The following is a 16,738-nucleotide window of genomic DNA, read 5'->3' as shown; positions in this document are numbered from 1 at the left end:
TGCCTGTTATCAGCAAGGATGTGTCCACACAATCTAATTTCATCCTCACCACAGCCTGGGAAGGAGGATTGATTTCTTTAAAGACTTAATAGCTAATCTGCTCAAGATCACATAACAAATAAATTGTACTCTGGATGTGGATTTACTGGCCTCCAGAACGACTTCTTTTATTTGTTGGTTTTAGTTGATGGTTGTTTTTCATATTTTGAGGCAGTCTCAACCGTGTAGACCAGGCTACCCTCAGAGTCACAAAGATATATCTGCATCTGCCTCCCAAGTGCTGGGATTAAAGGTGTGAGTACTGTATCTGGGTATTGTTGACTAAGGACAGTGTTCCCGTCTCTAAACATCCACATTGCAGAGGGATAGAGTTCACAAATCAGCTACTCATCCATGGCGATTTATGATGGGGCTCCAAGAAGAATGTTATTTATTTGTAGTTTGAGCCACCTCAGGGGACAGTGAGCTAATGAAAGAGAACACATAGCTGAAAATGGACAGCCACATTCCAGAGAACTATTGGGTAGCATTGTGCCTATACTTAGATTACTATACTTTACAGCAAAACACTTGTTAAGACAATAGATCTCATTTTAATGTTGTTGTCACAATTAAAAGCGCATAGTTCAGAAAACTAGTTCATATGCAAATCAAGTTGACACCATCATTCGAACAGATGTGTCATTTTAACCAAGATCTCACATCAGAAAAATCTGAGCTATGTTATATTATTTTGTGAATGTTAATCTTTTCATATACTTGCAGGAGTATAGAATATGGAATATATATTCTATGAAAAATATTGAGGATAATAAAATATAAAAATGAATTCAAGGAACTTTAATTGTAGCTAAAGAACAAAAGTAGTGGACTAGTGTTTAAGAAAAGATTTTCTAGAAGATAAAACTTTTGTCAGGAAGAAGGGTTTCAGTGCGAAAGGGAGGAGGTATCAGAGAGGGCAATTGGGGATAAAAAAAATGACCAAAATTACACACACACACACACACACACACACACACACACACACAATTGTTACATAAAGTGTTTTATGCATTAAAAAACATAAAAGAAGCCATTGCCTCTGGTTCCAGCCTTCTGAACATGAGGCTTAGCTCATCAGCGACTCTTCAGCAAGCCCATGGGAACAGCTGTGAATTACTCAGCTGCCTGAGGCCAGCGGTGCCTCATGAGCCTCATACACACCATCAACATGAAAATTGTGAAAACGCTAAAGTTCAACCAAATTCTTCGACTCTCCAAAAGGATTTGGGTGAAGTTCAACCCATATTTTCAGTGACTTTTCATTTAGGCTAACAGTTTCTAACTCAAGCTAATTACCTCTCCAGGCTTGCCAGAGTCAAGGGGTCTGGTAGGTCCCCATGTATGATGGGATGAATCATTTGTAGCATAGAACACATAGCCATATTGATGGGTGCCGCTCACAGGCAAGAGGACTCAGGACCCAAGAGAAAGGGACTGCATGCTCTATCATTCCCCCAGTCATATTATGTTTTTCTCATTTCCCACCATCTTTCTGACTTGAAAAAAAGGGAGAGGGTATTACATATTTTTTGTTTTAAAATGCTAACACCTTAAGCCAGAGTGTTCCTGGTTGCATAGATATGAATAGATGATAGATGATAGATAGATAGATAGATAGATAGATAGATAGATAGATAGATAGATAGACAGTCAGACAGACATCATCTCTGTCATTACAGCCAAAGAACCCTCCAGAAATTACAATGTTTCTTTTGATCTCCTCTAACCCCCACCCAAGAACTCTCCCACAACTGGTCCACCCCAGATAAGAGGCAAAAACAAACAAACAAAAAACCAAAATTATAAATGATTAATGCACCTAGCTGGAAGTGGTCAATCTTCAAGGTGCTGTTGTTGACAGGACCAAAGATGGTGATCACAGAGATCCTCCGAGTAGCCATCTTGCAGAAGCTCTCCAGATACTCATCCCTCTGCTGCACGTACATGTTGTTCTCAGCCTTGGGAGTGGTGATCAGCTGGAGGCATGGGAGGATAAGCAACCATTAGTTCATAGTGCTCAGGTCACGAGGAGGCCGAACCCAGAGACAACTGAGAGCAGAGGGCATCTAAACTATAAACTGCTTTCTTAGACAGTTGCATAATCAAGACACAAATGATCATTTAGACTGTCTATCTTCCTTCCTCCCTTTGTTCCTTTGTTCCTTCGCTCCTCCCTCTCTCCCCCCTCTTTCTTCATTCATTCATTTCTTTTCTCTTTCTTCTTCTCTTTTTTAACCTTCTCTTTTAAAGTAAAACAGAACCAAGTCCAAATAGTTCTGATGCCTCTCCTCAGTTCTCTAATTCACCTTCATTTTATCTGTACTGTGGCTTTCCTATTTGTGGGCACACAGAAACTTTTCTTCTTCAAGTCTGTCAACATTCCATGAATTTCTGACATGCAATAATTATCTGCCTTCCTCTATTTTGATCTCCATTATCTTAACTAACTAATCAGGCTAGTTCAATATTTTTTTTTCACTTCCGCAATGTTTAAAGAGTTTCAGAGCCAGGCCTGCACACTGTGGAATAGAATTTTTATTAGACAACATGGAAGACAGTTTTTATGGTGGCTTTGGGGGCTATATTTTGCCACACAGATGGTATTTGCTGTCACACTCGGCCCAAAGCAGCAATTCTGATACTAGAGCTCAACCCTACCCCATCAGGAAGGCTTTAACTGTCTCACTTTAGCCTTGCCTCTAAAGTAGATCTGGGATTTTCATCCATATTTTATGATTCCTGACTTCTGAAGGAAAAATACAGCTAAGGTATTTTGATCTCTAGCCATCTGGGGCGCTGTATTTTCTTTTGCTTTGGTTGAAATGAGTATGCTTTGGTTATTCTATGTATGAATGTATGCATGTTTGTATGGATGTGTATGTATGCTTGTGTATATACATGTATACGTGTATGTACTTTGTTAATTACCTAGGCTGTCTTGTATCCTCTAGAATGTTACAATGTTTCGAATCTACCCTAACAGGAAAACTTCTCCGGTACTTTGTTCATTTTAGTTGCCTTTTTAAAAAACTTTCTCCAATGTCACAGATTTTCCAAGCTGAAACTAAACCTATTTTCCGCATGCGAAGAATGGGCAGCAGCACTTTGGTTGTCTTGGAAAAGGGAGGACATGAAGATGCATTCTGATGATGGCCAGGTCTTGTTGATCTTCTGGAACACGCATGGCAGGTGTCTACAGTGAGCCCTGTCCAGGCATCCTTTGTTGGCTCACCATAGACAGGGCTTGGAAGCAAGTCCCTATATTTTTTGTTCCTGTAAACATTTTCTTACATTCAGCCATATTTAAATTTAACATTCCATTTTTCTATTTACTCACTCAAAACTTATAAACTCTTTCTAAAGTCTGTGTCTAGCAGTTTAGCATTTTTGGTGGGAGATGTTCCTATGCTGGTAACCTCTGTCAAATATTTTTTTTTTTAATCAAAAATGGCCAGGAAATTTGGTTCCAAATTAATCTTGCTGTTTATTTTTTTTTCCTCCTTCAGAGTTGTTTATTGATACCTACAAGCTTTCCTTGCTGAAATCTCTGTGCTTGACTAAACACTCCCTCCAGGAAGTTAAATGCTTCTGGAAGCCTTTGAGTGAAACAGTAGCAAAAGTTTTTTGTTTTGCTTTTTAAGAAATTTTATAGTTCATCATTTTAAGCAGACAAGTTTCAGCTCAATTTTGTTGTTGTGTTTCATGCCTGTTCATGTGGACATAATGGCAGGAAATATGTGTTAAGAGATACTTTTCCATGAGGGAAAGTATTAAAATTCCTCATACTGCTTAAAATTCATTCATTGATTCAGATTTAGCCCGAAGAAAAAAACATTAGGGTGGTTTTAAAAAGATACATTGATCGTATTTTCAGTTGTTAGTTTGTTTTTAATTAGCTATATGTGTTTTGATAGGGAAGGAAGAAATTTTATTTTAACTTGACATATTCTAGATTTTTCTTTTTCTTTCTCGGCGTGTCTTTGTTCATAAACAGTCCATTTTGGAATGAGCAAAATGTTGCTTAAGTGAGAACATAAACCAGTGAAAACAAAGGCGAAAATTCGACTGTTCAAGATTTTGAACTCATAGCCTGTATTTAGAATATATTCTAGGAAGTTCCACGGCACAGCTTCCCAGACGCTAGATGGGTGATAATTACTGTCCTCTCGCTTCGTATCCACACCCAGGCTTCCTTTCTTTGCCTCATCCTTTGTCATGGAGCCCTGTGGTCCACAGCCATATTTTAAGAATTCTCAAAGCTTCCTCCAGTCTTCTCCTCCCGGGCATGTATAATTAAGAATTTTAGACAATATGTAATCTCAGAGATGCCCTTCCTCCCTTGCATGCCAGCTTCCTCCACATAGGTATACAAAAAAGAAAGGCCACGGATGCCCAGTAGGAACCTGAGAGAAAGAACATCCTCACAGGCTTATTTTCACCGGGAGCTTTTGCCCAGGGATGCTTTAACTCACCAGACAGGCGATGTTCATGTTGCATGATTCGATTCCTGGCTTCTGGCCTTGCAGGCTCTCTTCCTAGGCTTATGTGCCCTCTTTACACTTGTTATCAGACCAATTCCGACCATGAAATAAAAGCAACTTTTGGGCAACATGGCACAGAGGAAAGGGTGATGTCTACCATCAGAGTAGGAGGCCTGACGTTTTTGTCTTACTTCAACCCCTGGACAGCCTGTGGCCTCTCACCTTTGTCATCTTTACCATGGAGCAACCTCTCTGCAAACTCCATAAGTCTCAGGCACTGAACAATATAATACATATTTGTCCGGGGCTATGCATCCAAACACATGCATGTCTGTTGCCTCTGACTAGTTCACTGACTCTCCTACCATCTGTGCTTGTCCATGTCTTCTAGCCTCCCACATCCTCCTCCATTACCCTATCTCAAAGACTCACTCCTTTTAATTACAGTTCTACTGGTCTGCACAGCACGCGTGGAAATTTTCTATCTCCTTTACATATATTTTATGTTGACATCAAGTTCTTTAAGGCACTAAGATCTCAGACCATGAAGCTATCCTTTGTTCCATGCTGTCTGGTTTACATTCTACAAGCTAGAGATCGGTCCATTCATATCAGGGCAGAGAGAACTCAGAAGCATGAGGATCCCTGACTATGCATGCATCTAGACAAAGCCCCTAAGCCAGATGGAAAGCCTTTTCCTAACACTTCATCTGCTCATGGAGTTTGCACAGGGAATCGGTAGCAGCTGGTCACCTGACATGTCAGAGTCTTTCCCTGTGTGTTGACATCTCTGTCATATCTATTATTTTTCAGCTTGGCAGCAGTTCTAATGCTGCTTATGTTCCCAGTTTTCTCTTCCTAGAAGAAACACCATAGTACTCCTCAGTGAAGGGTCCTGCCATTTGGTCTTTTGCCAGATTAATGGCAATAACTCAGCACATGTGTCCTGAATTTACAGTTGTCCTGTGATCTGATTTGTGTTTCTGTTCCAATGGTGTGATTGGGTCAATGAGTCCTAGAGGAGAATGAAACCTGGTTGTATAAGTAAAGGGAACAAACAGGAGTCAGAAGATTTGACATATTTTCAGTCTTCGCTTAGACTGAGTACTGTGTGAGGCTTGAAACGCGAGATTTTTAAAGGATTCCATAAACTAGCTTTCAGTCTTGGAGACTGCCTTGTAAAACAGAACTTTAAACCCTTTTATAAAACTAAACCAAGTAAGTAGATTGTTATCTCAGTTCCCAAGTCTCTGTGGCAGAGTTGACGATATTAGCCCACTTGGACTGTAGGAGATTCCATCGGCAAAGAGAGCTGAGGCTTGAGCCTGCATTTGTGTGGTTCAACATACGGAAGGTCCCTGTGAGCTGTCACTGGGTGCATCTAAGAGCCACCAAATGATTGTTTGTTAGCTACCCTCTGTAAGGACCAGCAATGTAGTGCTAAATAGCTGTCCACCATCTCTGTAGCCCCCAAATGGGCAGCAAGCAGATCGAAGGGAGAGAAAAATGGATTCAGTCAACTGTTCTCCACCCACTGCCCGGAGAGCCAGAGTTGAGCTGCATAGGAAAGATAGTGACCCAACCTTTGCACTTCCTATAAAAATGTAACCGTTTCTTCACTTGTCTTGATAACTCAAAATTCAAAATTAAGTTTTTAAAAACTATTGTTTATTATTTATATTGTTTATTTATTACATGTGGGGTGTGGGGAGTTGCAATGCATGTGGAGGCCAGAGGACAGCTTTTGGGAGATGGTTCTCTTTCTACCATGTGGGACCTGGTGACTGAACTCACGTTGCTAAGGTTGGTAGCAGGTACTTACTTTTACCTGCTCAGCCATCTCACTAACCCCAAAATGAAATTTTAAATGTTCATACTTTATTAATGGACAGTTTTATTCTCCAATTTCCCATTTTTTTGGGGGGGGGGGCATATACTTCCCAAGGCCCCAGTGGAAGGGAGGTTGAGTGTGGATTGACTTTGAAGTTGAACAGAGACAAGGTCTTTCCTACATAATAGCTACACGCCTTGGGTGAATGTCTCAAGAAATCTAAACTTGTGGTTTCTCATCTGGGAAAGAAGGTAAATAAGCCTTTCCTTGTAGGAATTGTGAGAACAGAACCATGAAGCTTCAATAAAGCATCTCACAGGTAGAATCTGCTCTTTTTAAGAAGCTGAGAGGCAAAGGGCTTAAAGGATTGCGCTCTGACTTAAAAGCATGGCACCTGGATCTATCTGTAATGCAGTTGAAAGCCTCAAAGAAGCCATTCGCTCAACCACAACTTACACAGTTGCTGCTAGAGTATCCCTGAGTAATCGGTTAAACAGCAGTTATGGGATGTTTTCACATCCAAAGAATGGCATGAATGAATACAAAGCACCAGGGGTTTATGATAGATTAGAGTCAAGGATCTGATTACTGAAAAGCTGGAGAAATGAGCCAGAAAGCCCACACCATTTCCTGGAATGCAAGGCCGCTCTTAGTTTAAGCACACCAGGTTAAGTCAAGGCTAGAAGCCCATGTTCTCTGCCATACTTTACAGCTCAAAACGGCTCAGCTTTCCTGAATGCTAATTGAATCGCCACATTTCCTGAATAACATCAGCAGAGACTGATGGGAAAAGTGAGTGGGAAGGGATTCATGCATGAGTAATGCCGTCTACCCGGAAGCATTGTTGTGGTATCATGGCAGCTCCCTCTCATCTTTTCTACTCCATTCTCTCTTCATACATCATTAGCACTTCAGAAGACACATTTGTGATATGATCAGCTGGCCCCACTCAGGACTGACAGACTGAACTGTGCCCTGTTGGGATTTTCTTTCTAATAACAAACCTGATTCTCTGGCTAGCTCCAAAGAGCCAACATAGGCAGAAGCAATTCCGGCTGGTTTCTGTCTTTCCTCAGATGACATCAGCAGAAGCTATCCTTTGAGTTTCATTTGATAACAATTTATGATCAGGGATGCTGTTAAAAGTGGAGAAGCCCCAGTTGGGCATCCCAGATTCCTAACACAGAGAGCAGGGTGCAGGCAAGAGAAATCGAAGGCACAGCTAACACCAGGGATAGAGTATGAAAACCTCTTTCTTTTGACTTACCCGCTTGGGGCAATGAGAGTATTTGTCAGACGGGTGCACAATTACAATCCTGACATTTTACCCTTGATTACTTCTTTCTGTGCTTAAACTCTAGCCAGGAGGAGTGCTCTGCCTGCCTTGTTGTCTAAATGGACAGAATTGGGTGAGAGGCTGCTTTAGTGGGCTGGGCAAAGTCCCAGGTACTCAGTGGTAAGGCTTTCCCACGCCCCCAAGAGAGCAGCTTGGCTCCACAGATCCTGGACAAATATCCAGGTATTGGCTAGAGTTCTACTTTAAATCAGTGATTCTCATGGCTCTAATTGGGACAGTTTGTGGATCCTGGGATTATACAAGCAGCTGTTAAACTACTTTAACAAATAGACTATCACTTGATTGCCTCAATTTGTGCAGTCACTTGAGAAATCTGGTTTAAAATGCCATGAACTTACAGAAAGTACTATTGGGACTGACTCTCTCTCTCTCTCTCTCTCTCTCTCTCTCTCTCTCTCTCTTCTCTCTCTCTCTTTCTCTCTCTGCTCTCACTGGAACTCTCTCTCTCTCTCTGGAACTCTCTCTCTCTCTCTCTCTCTCTCTCTCTCTGGAACTCTCTCTCTCTCTGGAACTCTCTCTCTCTCTGGAACTCTCTCTTTCTGTCTCTCAAAATGAGCCAGACCTTAGGTTTTGTTCTACTCCCTGACACCTCCATTGATGGAGATGAAAAGAAAACTCAGGACATGCTCCACCCAGAGCAAATACCACAAAGGCCTCTGCTCTGGCTAACACTCCAAATGTGCACTTAAACATTTTGAAACCACTAAAGATACATGGCCGTCAAGAGTCTCTCTGCTCAGATCATTAATACAAATTTAGGCCACATTAAGCAACATGAAAAATTCTCGAGGAATGCCTTAGAGAAGGGTGCCTGTCTAGTGCGCAAGATGAATGTAGGCAAGGAGTCAGGTCCTGTGTTCAGGAGGATGGGTGTGCTGGTCACAATGGCCTTACATGGCTCTCTCCACTGATATCTAAGAAAAGCATGCATGACTTGCCTCACCCAATATGAACTTGCTGGTCTCTTACTATATATTATGTGTAACATATTAAACTCCCCCTTGGCAGCCCAGGCTAACACTGTGGTGTTACAAAGTCAGAGTTAGAGCAGAAATCTGAAACATGGAAGCACTCAGAAGGAGTCATAAGCAAGAGGAGTCTTCTCCTGTCCTTGATGAGAAAAGACCTTCCATTTAGCCTTGGCTTGTTCCTGCCCAATGCCTTCTTCCAATTTATCTAAATCCTTCTTACCATTTTACAGACAGTGGCAAGTAATGTTCAAAGAGAAGTTTCCTGATATGTATGTGCACACTGCACACTAGTGGTTTTCAGGACAGCAGGCTAAACAGAAGTGTGGACGGCTTATCACCTTTCCTCTAACATGGGCACACATACCCATTTCCAATACAGCTTCGGGAGAAACTGACAACTGACTCCAAATTCATACACACCTCCGAGGCTCTAGAAACCAGAGCAAACAGCTCAGTCCACATGCCATCCTGGGATTCTTTCTGCTCTTCCTAGTAATTTGGGACAGCCATGGAAAAGGGAGCGCTCCAGAAGAGAGAGGATACCTACCCACCAGCTTAAAACGCGTCTGTGACAATCACAGCAACCAACTTGTCATGTAGACCAGACTGACCTAGAACTCACTGAAATCCATCCGTCTCCCAAGTGCTAGTGTCAAAGGCATGAGCCACCACACCCTGTCCCAACCTTCCTGGACATGAGGCAGGCTCAGCCCCCGTCTATCATCCAAAATATGATTTTATAGCATACACAACACAACAAGCCCATCAATGTCCCACCTTAGCACACTGGCAAAAACGCCAAAGAGATTACTTACAAGGAGTCTTCGTTTGCCTTCGAAAGAGCCCAGCAGGTCGCTCACTGACTTCTTGGGACTCGGTGGGAGTTGCTTTGGTGTGGGCTTCTGATAGCCATCCTCTTCTGGTTTACCAGCCTTTTTCTTCTTGTTCTTTTCTTTCTCCTGCTTGCTCTTTTTCTCGGCTTTCTTGGCTTGCTTTTCATTCTTGAGTAGCTTGTCTGGTTTCACACCCTTCCCCTTTTTTTTCTTCTCCTTCTCAGGTTTCCCGAGCTTTTCGGGCTTTTTCGACTCCTTTGCATTCTGGGAGGGAATATTATCCACCTGCGGTTCCTCCTCCCCTTGAGAGGCCGTGGGCCGGCTGAGGTCGTACTTCGCTTCGTACTCATTGCTGAGAATTTTGTCCTTCTTTTTGGGCAGCTTCCCCTTTGCGGGCTTGTGAGGACCTGGCACCACATTTGGGTCCTGATGGCCATGTTCTCGTCTGTCTGTCCGGTTGTCGCGGAAACGACTTGTGCCCACAGCTCTTGTGCTGCCCTCCCAGAGGGTGGTGGGTGGGGCTGCTGTGAAGCCCCCATAGTTGGTGGCTTTGCTGGGCCTCCTGGTGGCCTGTGGCTTCTCCCTTTGTTGCTCCTTCCGAGACAGAGGGTAGAGCTGCTCTGAAACGGAAGTGGCCCTGGCCGTGGTCACCTCAGTTGTTGCAGGAGGCCCGTGGGAGACTGAGAAAGGATGCAGCCGGGATGTCCAGGGCCTCTGGGTGGTTGGAAAGGCAGTCGTGGTTGTAGGTCTTGCAGCTACTGTCACCATTCGGGATGTGGCACGAGTGGCCATTGTGACTGGAGTAGGAAGAAGAGTGGTGGCCCTTGGGGTTGGGGAAGGTTGGGGAGTGGCTGCCTTGGTGGTGGCCAGCTTTCTTTGAGGCTCTCTGGTGGGATGGACTTGTACTCTCCTTGGGTCCTCTTTCCTCTTCTCACTGGCTAGGCCCGTGCTTCCAGCTCCTCCGCCACCATTGTTCCCTTCCTGGACCACATGGCCCTCTATGCCCGAGGCCTTACACTTTTGGACGAAACCCTTCTGTCTCATCTTTTCAATCCTGCGGATGGGGCCTTGATCAATGACCTCATACATGGCCTCCAGCCTGACGGGATAAGGGTAGCGCTCCTCCACCTGCAGAGTTTTCTTTAATAGCACCATGCTAAACTTGCCCTTCTCTAGTTTTAGGAAGCTCATCAGCTTTGGGATGAGATTGGGGTCCAGGGGCTGCTCAAGGATCTGGCCTTCACTGGTGATCCTTCGTACCTTGCCCCCTTCCTCACCAGCCTGGTGGAAGAGCACTATCTGTTGAATGTGCCTCTCAGCCAGCTCACAATACACGTCATCCTTCAGGAGGCTCATCATGAGGCGGTAGTAGCCCTCTGAGGCGTGAGGGGCTGAGATGACCCACACCCGGTTCTTTCCGGCAAAGCTGGCCAGGATATTGGGAGAACTGGACCCAGAAGGGAAACGCAACATTCTTGACCGAGCAGAAGACCCCTCATCACGGACCATCTCACGCGGAGAGTTCCTAGCGATTGGTCTCAACTCAGTTCTGACTGGGACTCCATCGACACCTAAGGGGGTTGGCCTCACCTTCGGGTGAGCTAATCTCAACACTGGTACACTCTTCCTCCTTTGGGAAGGCTGAAGATTTGATTCTTCCTGAGTGGATTTCTCAGTTCCACCGGACCTCCCCGTGTGCCTCAGATATCGAGCGGACCTAGTGCTGATTGGAGAGGCCAAAGAGACTTTGCGCATTGTGTGACTGTCTCTTTCCAAGATAGGAGAATGAGATTCTGATCCACACACCAGCCACATGGCCAACAGTACGATGAAATGCAGTCCCATTTTCCACATCATTGTGCTACCCACTTGATGCAGAGGAGTCATAATTAGAGAGAGAGAGAGAGAGAGAGAGAGAGAGAGAGAGAGAGAGAGAGAGAGAGAGAGAGAGAGAGAGAGAGAAGAAAAAAATCATTAATAGCAAACAGAGCTGGGCGTCATCTATCTCTCTATCTTGGCCAAAGGGAAGGGGTAGCTAGAGAAGAAAGGGGAGGGAGGGAAGATGAGACAAAGCAGGGTGAGAGCCTGTTGCATTCACGCTTCTGTGAGTGTCAGGGCTTAGCAGAGGCAGTCCTTAAGCAGGAAATCCAACCCTGCTTCCCTGGCGGGGCGGCAGGCAAGGCTTGCACTGCCCCAGCTGTGCTCTGGATGCACCAGAGACACTGTAAACCGAGCGCTGTAATTATGACAACATTCACACTTCATGTCTTCAAACAAGCAACAGCGAAGCAATAAGCAAAAAGCAAAGATTGCGCATGAACTTACGTCGTGGTTCATGGAGGTGGAGTGCGCAGGCTTTCCAGAGAAATGGGAAGGTTGGTCCCCAGGACAGTTTCCTAGATGAACTTTCCTTCCAGCCCTCCGTCTTCTGGAGGGTGAGCAATATAAAAGGGGTGTGCTGCAGCTCCTGCTGGAGAAAGCAGCCCCAGAAAGCTCAGCCTGTGGAGCTGGATGGATCCTTTTCCTGCCTGCCTGTGTCTTTTTACCTTCTGGTCCAGGGAGACGAGGTGAAAGTTGCGTTCCTCCGAGGAACTGTTCGCATCTCCATTTGTCTGTAGTTTCTCCTGGGTCTGTATGAGCTGGTCCTTTGCTGCCTCGGGGATTTTCCTTAAAGTGAAGTCTTAAGGATTTCTGAATCTCACTCTTGTCCTCTGTGGAGTTCCAAGTTCTTTCTTATCTCCCTTTTCCCACACAGTCTGGCAAAGTCCCTTTGTTTCCGAGCGTAAAGGCACTGGGATTAATATGTTTTCCAGGCTGCGGGGAAACGGGACTGCGAATGTGGGGAAAGGGAGTTTTCCTTTCCCCCTTTCCTTCCGTCTCTCCTCCCTTTATTTCTCCCCACCTTTTTTTTTCTCCTCTTTCTTCCGTCTCCTCGGATTTCTTCTTCCTCATCTGGATTCCATTCCAGAAATGTCAAGACTACCTCAGGTTTGCTCCAAACCAAACTCAAACAACAGCAGCCGCTGGAAATCAGGAAAACTTCACTAAGAATTTACCAGATCAGCAAAACACGCCTCCTTTCCATTTCAGTACAGGGAGAGTCAGTGAACCTGGTGAGAGGGGAGAGAGTTGTGCTTGGGCTGGGGAAAGTTTTGAAACACCACACATCATTGTAAATCACTTCAGAATGGGAGGACTGGGGACTTAACCCCTTCTGTGCCGTACCGAGCCATCAGGGATGGTTCCCTTCCTGTCGATTCTCACACTAAGGTCTGAAAGGGGAAAATCCTCAGGTTTCTCCACCTGACTGATTTTCTTGGAGACAGCTGCTCACTTGGGCCACAGAACTTGGCAGTGCATGTCCAGACAGCTCGCATCTATTTATAGTTCCACGCATGTATTTTTATCTCTTTCTGCCTGGTTTATGCTTTGAGTTTGAGGTTGGAAAAGCCCGTGGAAAACATGACTAAGTTGTTTTTATGTTATGCTAATTGGGGCTCATGTTACTGGGTTCTTGGTCCTTATTTCTTGGGATGGCTGGAAACTGGTAAAAGGCTAGCATCGCAGGCAAAGGCTTCTGTCTCCTGAGGCTGCAGTTGGACATTACATCAGGGAATGGGCATTCTGGCTCTTAGCCCTTCTGGAGATATGGTGAACAAAATGTGTGTGTGTGTGTGTGTGTGTGTGTGTGTGTGTGTGTTATAATATTCAGCTCTTCAGATGTTCTAGGAATCTAGAATTTTTTACGGTCCCTAGAAGTAGTTATGTGAGGGACTAGAAAGATGGCTTAGTCGGTAAAGTATTTGCTTCTCAACCATGAGGACCCACATTTGGATTCCCAGGACTCACATAAAAAGTGGGCACCGAGGCTGTAACCCCACCACTGGGGAGAAGGATCAGGGCACTCGGATACCTGGTGCTCACTGTCTAGCTGAATCAGCAAGCTCCAGGTTCATTGAGAGACTTGTCTCAAAAAAAAAAAAAAAAAGGTAAAGGGGCTGGACAGACTCACTGGTAAGAGCTTTCCTTGCCCTTGCAGAGGATGTGGATTCCATTCTCAGCACCGACATGGAGGCTCACAACCATCCACAACTACAGTTCCAAGAGATCAGTACCTTGCTGATTTCTGCAGTCACCAGGCATGCTCATGGAACGAACACATGTATAAATGCGGGAAAAACATTCAGACACATTAAAGAAATGACAGTGGAGAGGGACTAACGAATGTGACTGATGTTAGTCTCCAAACCTCCACTCCCTGCTACTGTGTGCACACATGTGAATATGCACATGTACGCATAACACGCACACATAAAGAAATAATCAGACCAGGCTCTACAGGAGAGACAGTGGCAACTTCCATATCCTGGATCTCCCGTGTGTACTCAACTTTGACTGAGAAGGGGCCCGAGTGTCTACTCAGGTCCTGTGGGCATTTCTCTCAATCTCTCTTTTTATTATTAACTGACCAACAGTTGCAACCCAGGGCTCACCAAAGCCTTGTGAACTAAGCCCTACAAAAAGCTTCTCTGAATGGGTAAAAGTCTCATCCCCAGTTACAGCCATCAGTCAGCTCCATCTCTCCCAGTTCCATGTGCCTTTTTTTGCATACCAAGCTCTGAGCAGAAAGTTGAGGAAATTCCTGTCGGGGGCTTTGGATGTAGCACTCTTCCCTCATTGTTTAGAGTGCACAGCCGACCAAGCAGGCCCTGTCCACTGGGCACCACTGTGAATACATGAAAGTCAGAGCCAATTCCAGCTCGAAGAGTAAAGTGGATCAATGCCTTGTGCCCAGGAGTAGAGTCTAGGTGTTGTTTTCATTATTTTCAGATGTGTTCTGCACTGCCATCCCTAAGCTTTCTCCCTTCTCTTATTTGTTATTGCTGTTTTCTTGTCTTTTCCCCTACTGACAAGTTGCCTGTTTGCTGGACATTTTCAAGGTCTTTGGTGCTTTCATATATAGTCTTACTTAACACAGCTGGGAAGAGGGTGATCTCCTCACCTTATAGCTTGACAGAGGCAGGTTTCAATAAATCTCTTGTCATCACACAAATAATTAGGGTGGTGGAGCTGAAGTTTAGACCTGGTGTTCAGCAGAGTGGTGTCCTGCCTTCTTCATCTTTCATTTTCTGCCTGTGCTTTTCCTTTCTAACATATACTCTCAATTTCTATATGGTTTCCCACTTTTATGAAAAGAGTCTCGTTGATTTGTTCAACTGGAACACTTATCCTTTGATGGTTCTACTTTCTGAAATAATTGTGCAGCTTACCTTTTACCCTCCCCAGCAGGTTTTTTAAGATCTCATTCTTTTTCCCGAATTCTCATGTATTCCGTGAACTCCCAGCCATGTGCACAACATCCGAATCCTGTACCCACCCCGGGCGATAGTAATGTTGAGATACAGTTACATTAGCGAGCTGGTGGTGTCCTGAAAGGGAGCCACCTCAGCCTGGAGCCCCTTTTCTCTTCCTAGAATCTCAGGTTCCCCTTTCTTCTATGAAAGAAAGAAGTCATCTACTGGGTCAGTAGATGGCGCACAAAACACATGAGTAGGAGCAATGTAAGGGACAGGTTCCCATCCACCCCTTTAAAGGGAGACTTGGTGGCTTGCAAGGATCTGAATGTCTACTTTTAAAAAATTCCCCATTTAGATAGACAGTCCATTTTGCAGCAACCTAGGAAAGAAATAATTTAGTATAGGGATGAGGCAGAGCTAGAGGAGAGACTGGAGCTGAGCTCAGTCAAAGGTAAAAGGATATGTGAATTAATTTGGGAGGATTATTTTGTTTTGTTTGAGACAGAATCTCTCCACATAGGTGGACACCTAGGTGTCCTGGAACTCACTAGACACCTATGCCTCTGGCTCCTGAGTGCAGGGATTAAAGGTGTGCACCCCACATCCCAATCAAAAGATCTTATAAATGCTAACTTGGAGATTATGTGACAGGAAACTACCTGGTGCTGATTGCATAGTAATTGAGCAGGGGTGGGGGAGGAAAAGGTTATCAGGATCGCTTTAGAGAAATGAGTGGGGGAAGTAGCTATCTGGTAAAAGTCAAAGTGGATATAAAGAGATAGCCATCCAGAAAGGTGCCCACCAGCTGACTGTACCCATAGTCATAGATCCCAGGCTGCCCATCCCCTAGCACAAAGTAACAGTCAGTAGATGTCACTGAACTGAAGTCAAAACACTTTTCCATTGCCGAGAAAATCACCAGCTGAGAAGGAAACAGGATAACAAGGAGGAAAGAAAACAACCCAATATTTTAATGCCATGGAACAGAGAATAAATGGGAAAAAAGCAAGCCGGCATTTCAATGTCACCTCCTTGGCCCCAGGAGTCCATTCTCTCCAGCAGGAAGGCTAGCAGAGCCTTCTGATCACACCCTAAGATAGGCACTGAGTATTTGCACAGTGGATGTTGCTGTAGATTTTATTTCCACCCTCAGACCTTAATCGAATGTTCTTCTTTGATCATATTTATGTTCTTCAGCATGTAAATGAACTCCCCTTTCTTGTTATTCACAGTATGGGAGGAACTACAGTGGAAATTAGAAAAAACTAGATAAAAGGTCAAGGGGAAACCCCATCGTGACAATAACCCAGAGTGCTGAGGAAACCCAGAAAAGTTCTGAGAAAAAAACAACCCTAAAGCAAATAAATACTTGAAATTGGTCTCAAACTACCAACCAAAAGCCACATGCCTAATTTAAATTGGAAAACATTTGTTTGTTTTGTTTTGTTTTTCAAAAATACAAATAGCTACCTAAAGAAGACCTGAAGAAGTACACCATCAACAGATTTGCTGATATGAAAGGGGAAACTTCACGGTGCTACATCCCTAGATAAAGAACTAAAAGGTAACCAAAGGATGCTGAGAGCAGTAGAAATGGCTTCCCCCAAGGATGGGACCACAAGTGTTTATCCAATAGCAAGTGGTCAGCCCAACCTCATATGCATACAACTGAGAAGGTTGCATTTATATAGTTAAGCGTGTGTGTGTGTGTGTGTGTGTGTGTGTGTGTGTGTGTGTGTGAAATACATGCTTATGTATGTAACAACAATTAAAGAAGAACAGACCCATGATTTTTAAGACATTTCAAAGCAGGCACATGGGAAGGACTAGAAGGAGAAAATGATGTAAATATATTTTAACTAAAAAAATTCAAAAAAAATATGCAGAAATACACACACACATATACATATATAAATAAAGTTGCCT

At 44.1% G+C, this 16,738-nt stretch overlaps 1 protein-coding gene across 1 annotated transcript in view; it reads right to left on the bottom strand.

Moving 5' to 3' along the window:
* The window catches only part of Ccdc80 (coiled-coil domain containing 80), a 33,754-nt gene extending 21,134 nt beyond the window's left edge, over positions 1–12,620 (bottom strand). Inside the window, exons 1-3 of the mRNA XM_038345535.1 lie at positions 11,841–12,620; positions 9,498–11,383; positions 1,862–2,018 (exon numbers count right to left, since the gene is read on the bottom strand). Coding sequence (XP_038201463.1) covers positions 1,862–2,018; positions 9,498–11,372 — 2,032 coding nt within the window. The 5' untranslated portion in view covers positions 11,373–11,383; positions 11,841–12,620. The remainder of the gene's footprint in view (positions 1–1,861; positions 2,019–9,497; positions 11,384–11,840) is intronic.
* Positions 12,621–16,738: the final 4,118 nt, after the last annotated feature.

Source organism: Arvicola amphibius, chromosome 10, assembly GCF_903992535.2.
Source record: "Arvicola amphibius chromosome 10, mArvAmp1.2, whole genome shotgun sequence".
In the NCBI taxonomy this organism is placed as follows: Eukaryota; Metazoa; Chordata; class Mammalia; order Rodentia; family Cricetidae; genus Arvicola; species Arvicola amphibius.
The sequence above is the reverse complement of the archived record's forward strand: the minus strand, read 5'-3'. Positions and strand labels throughout refer to the sequence as shown.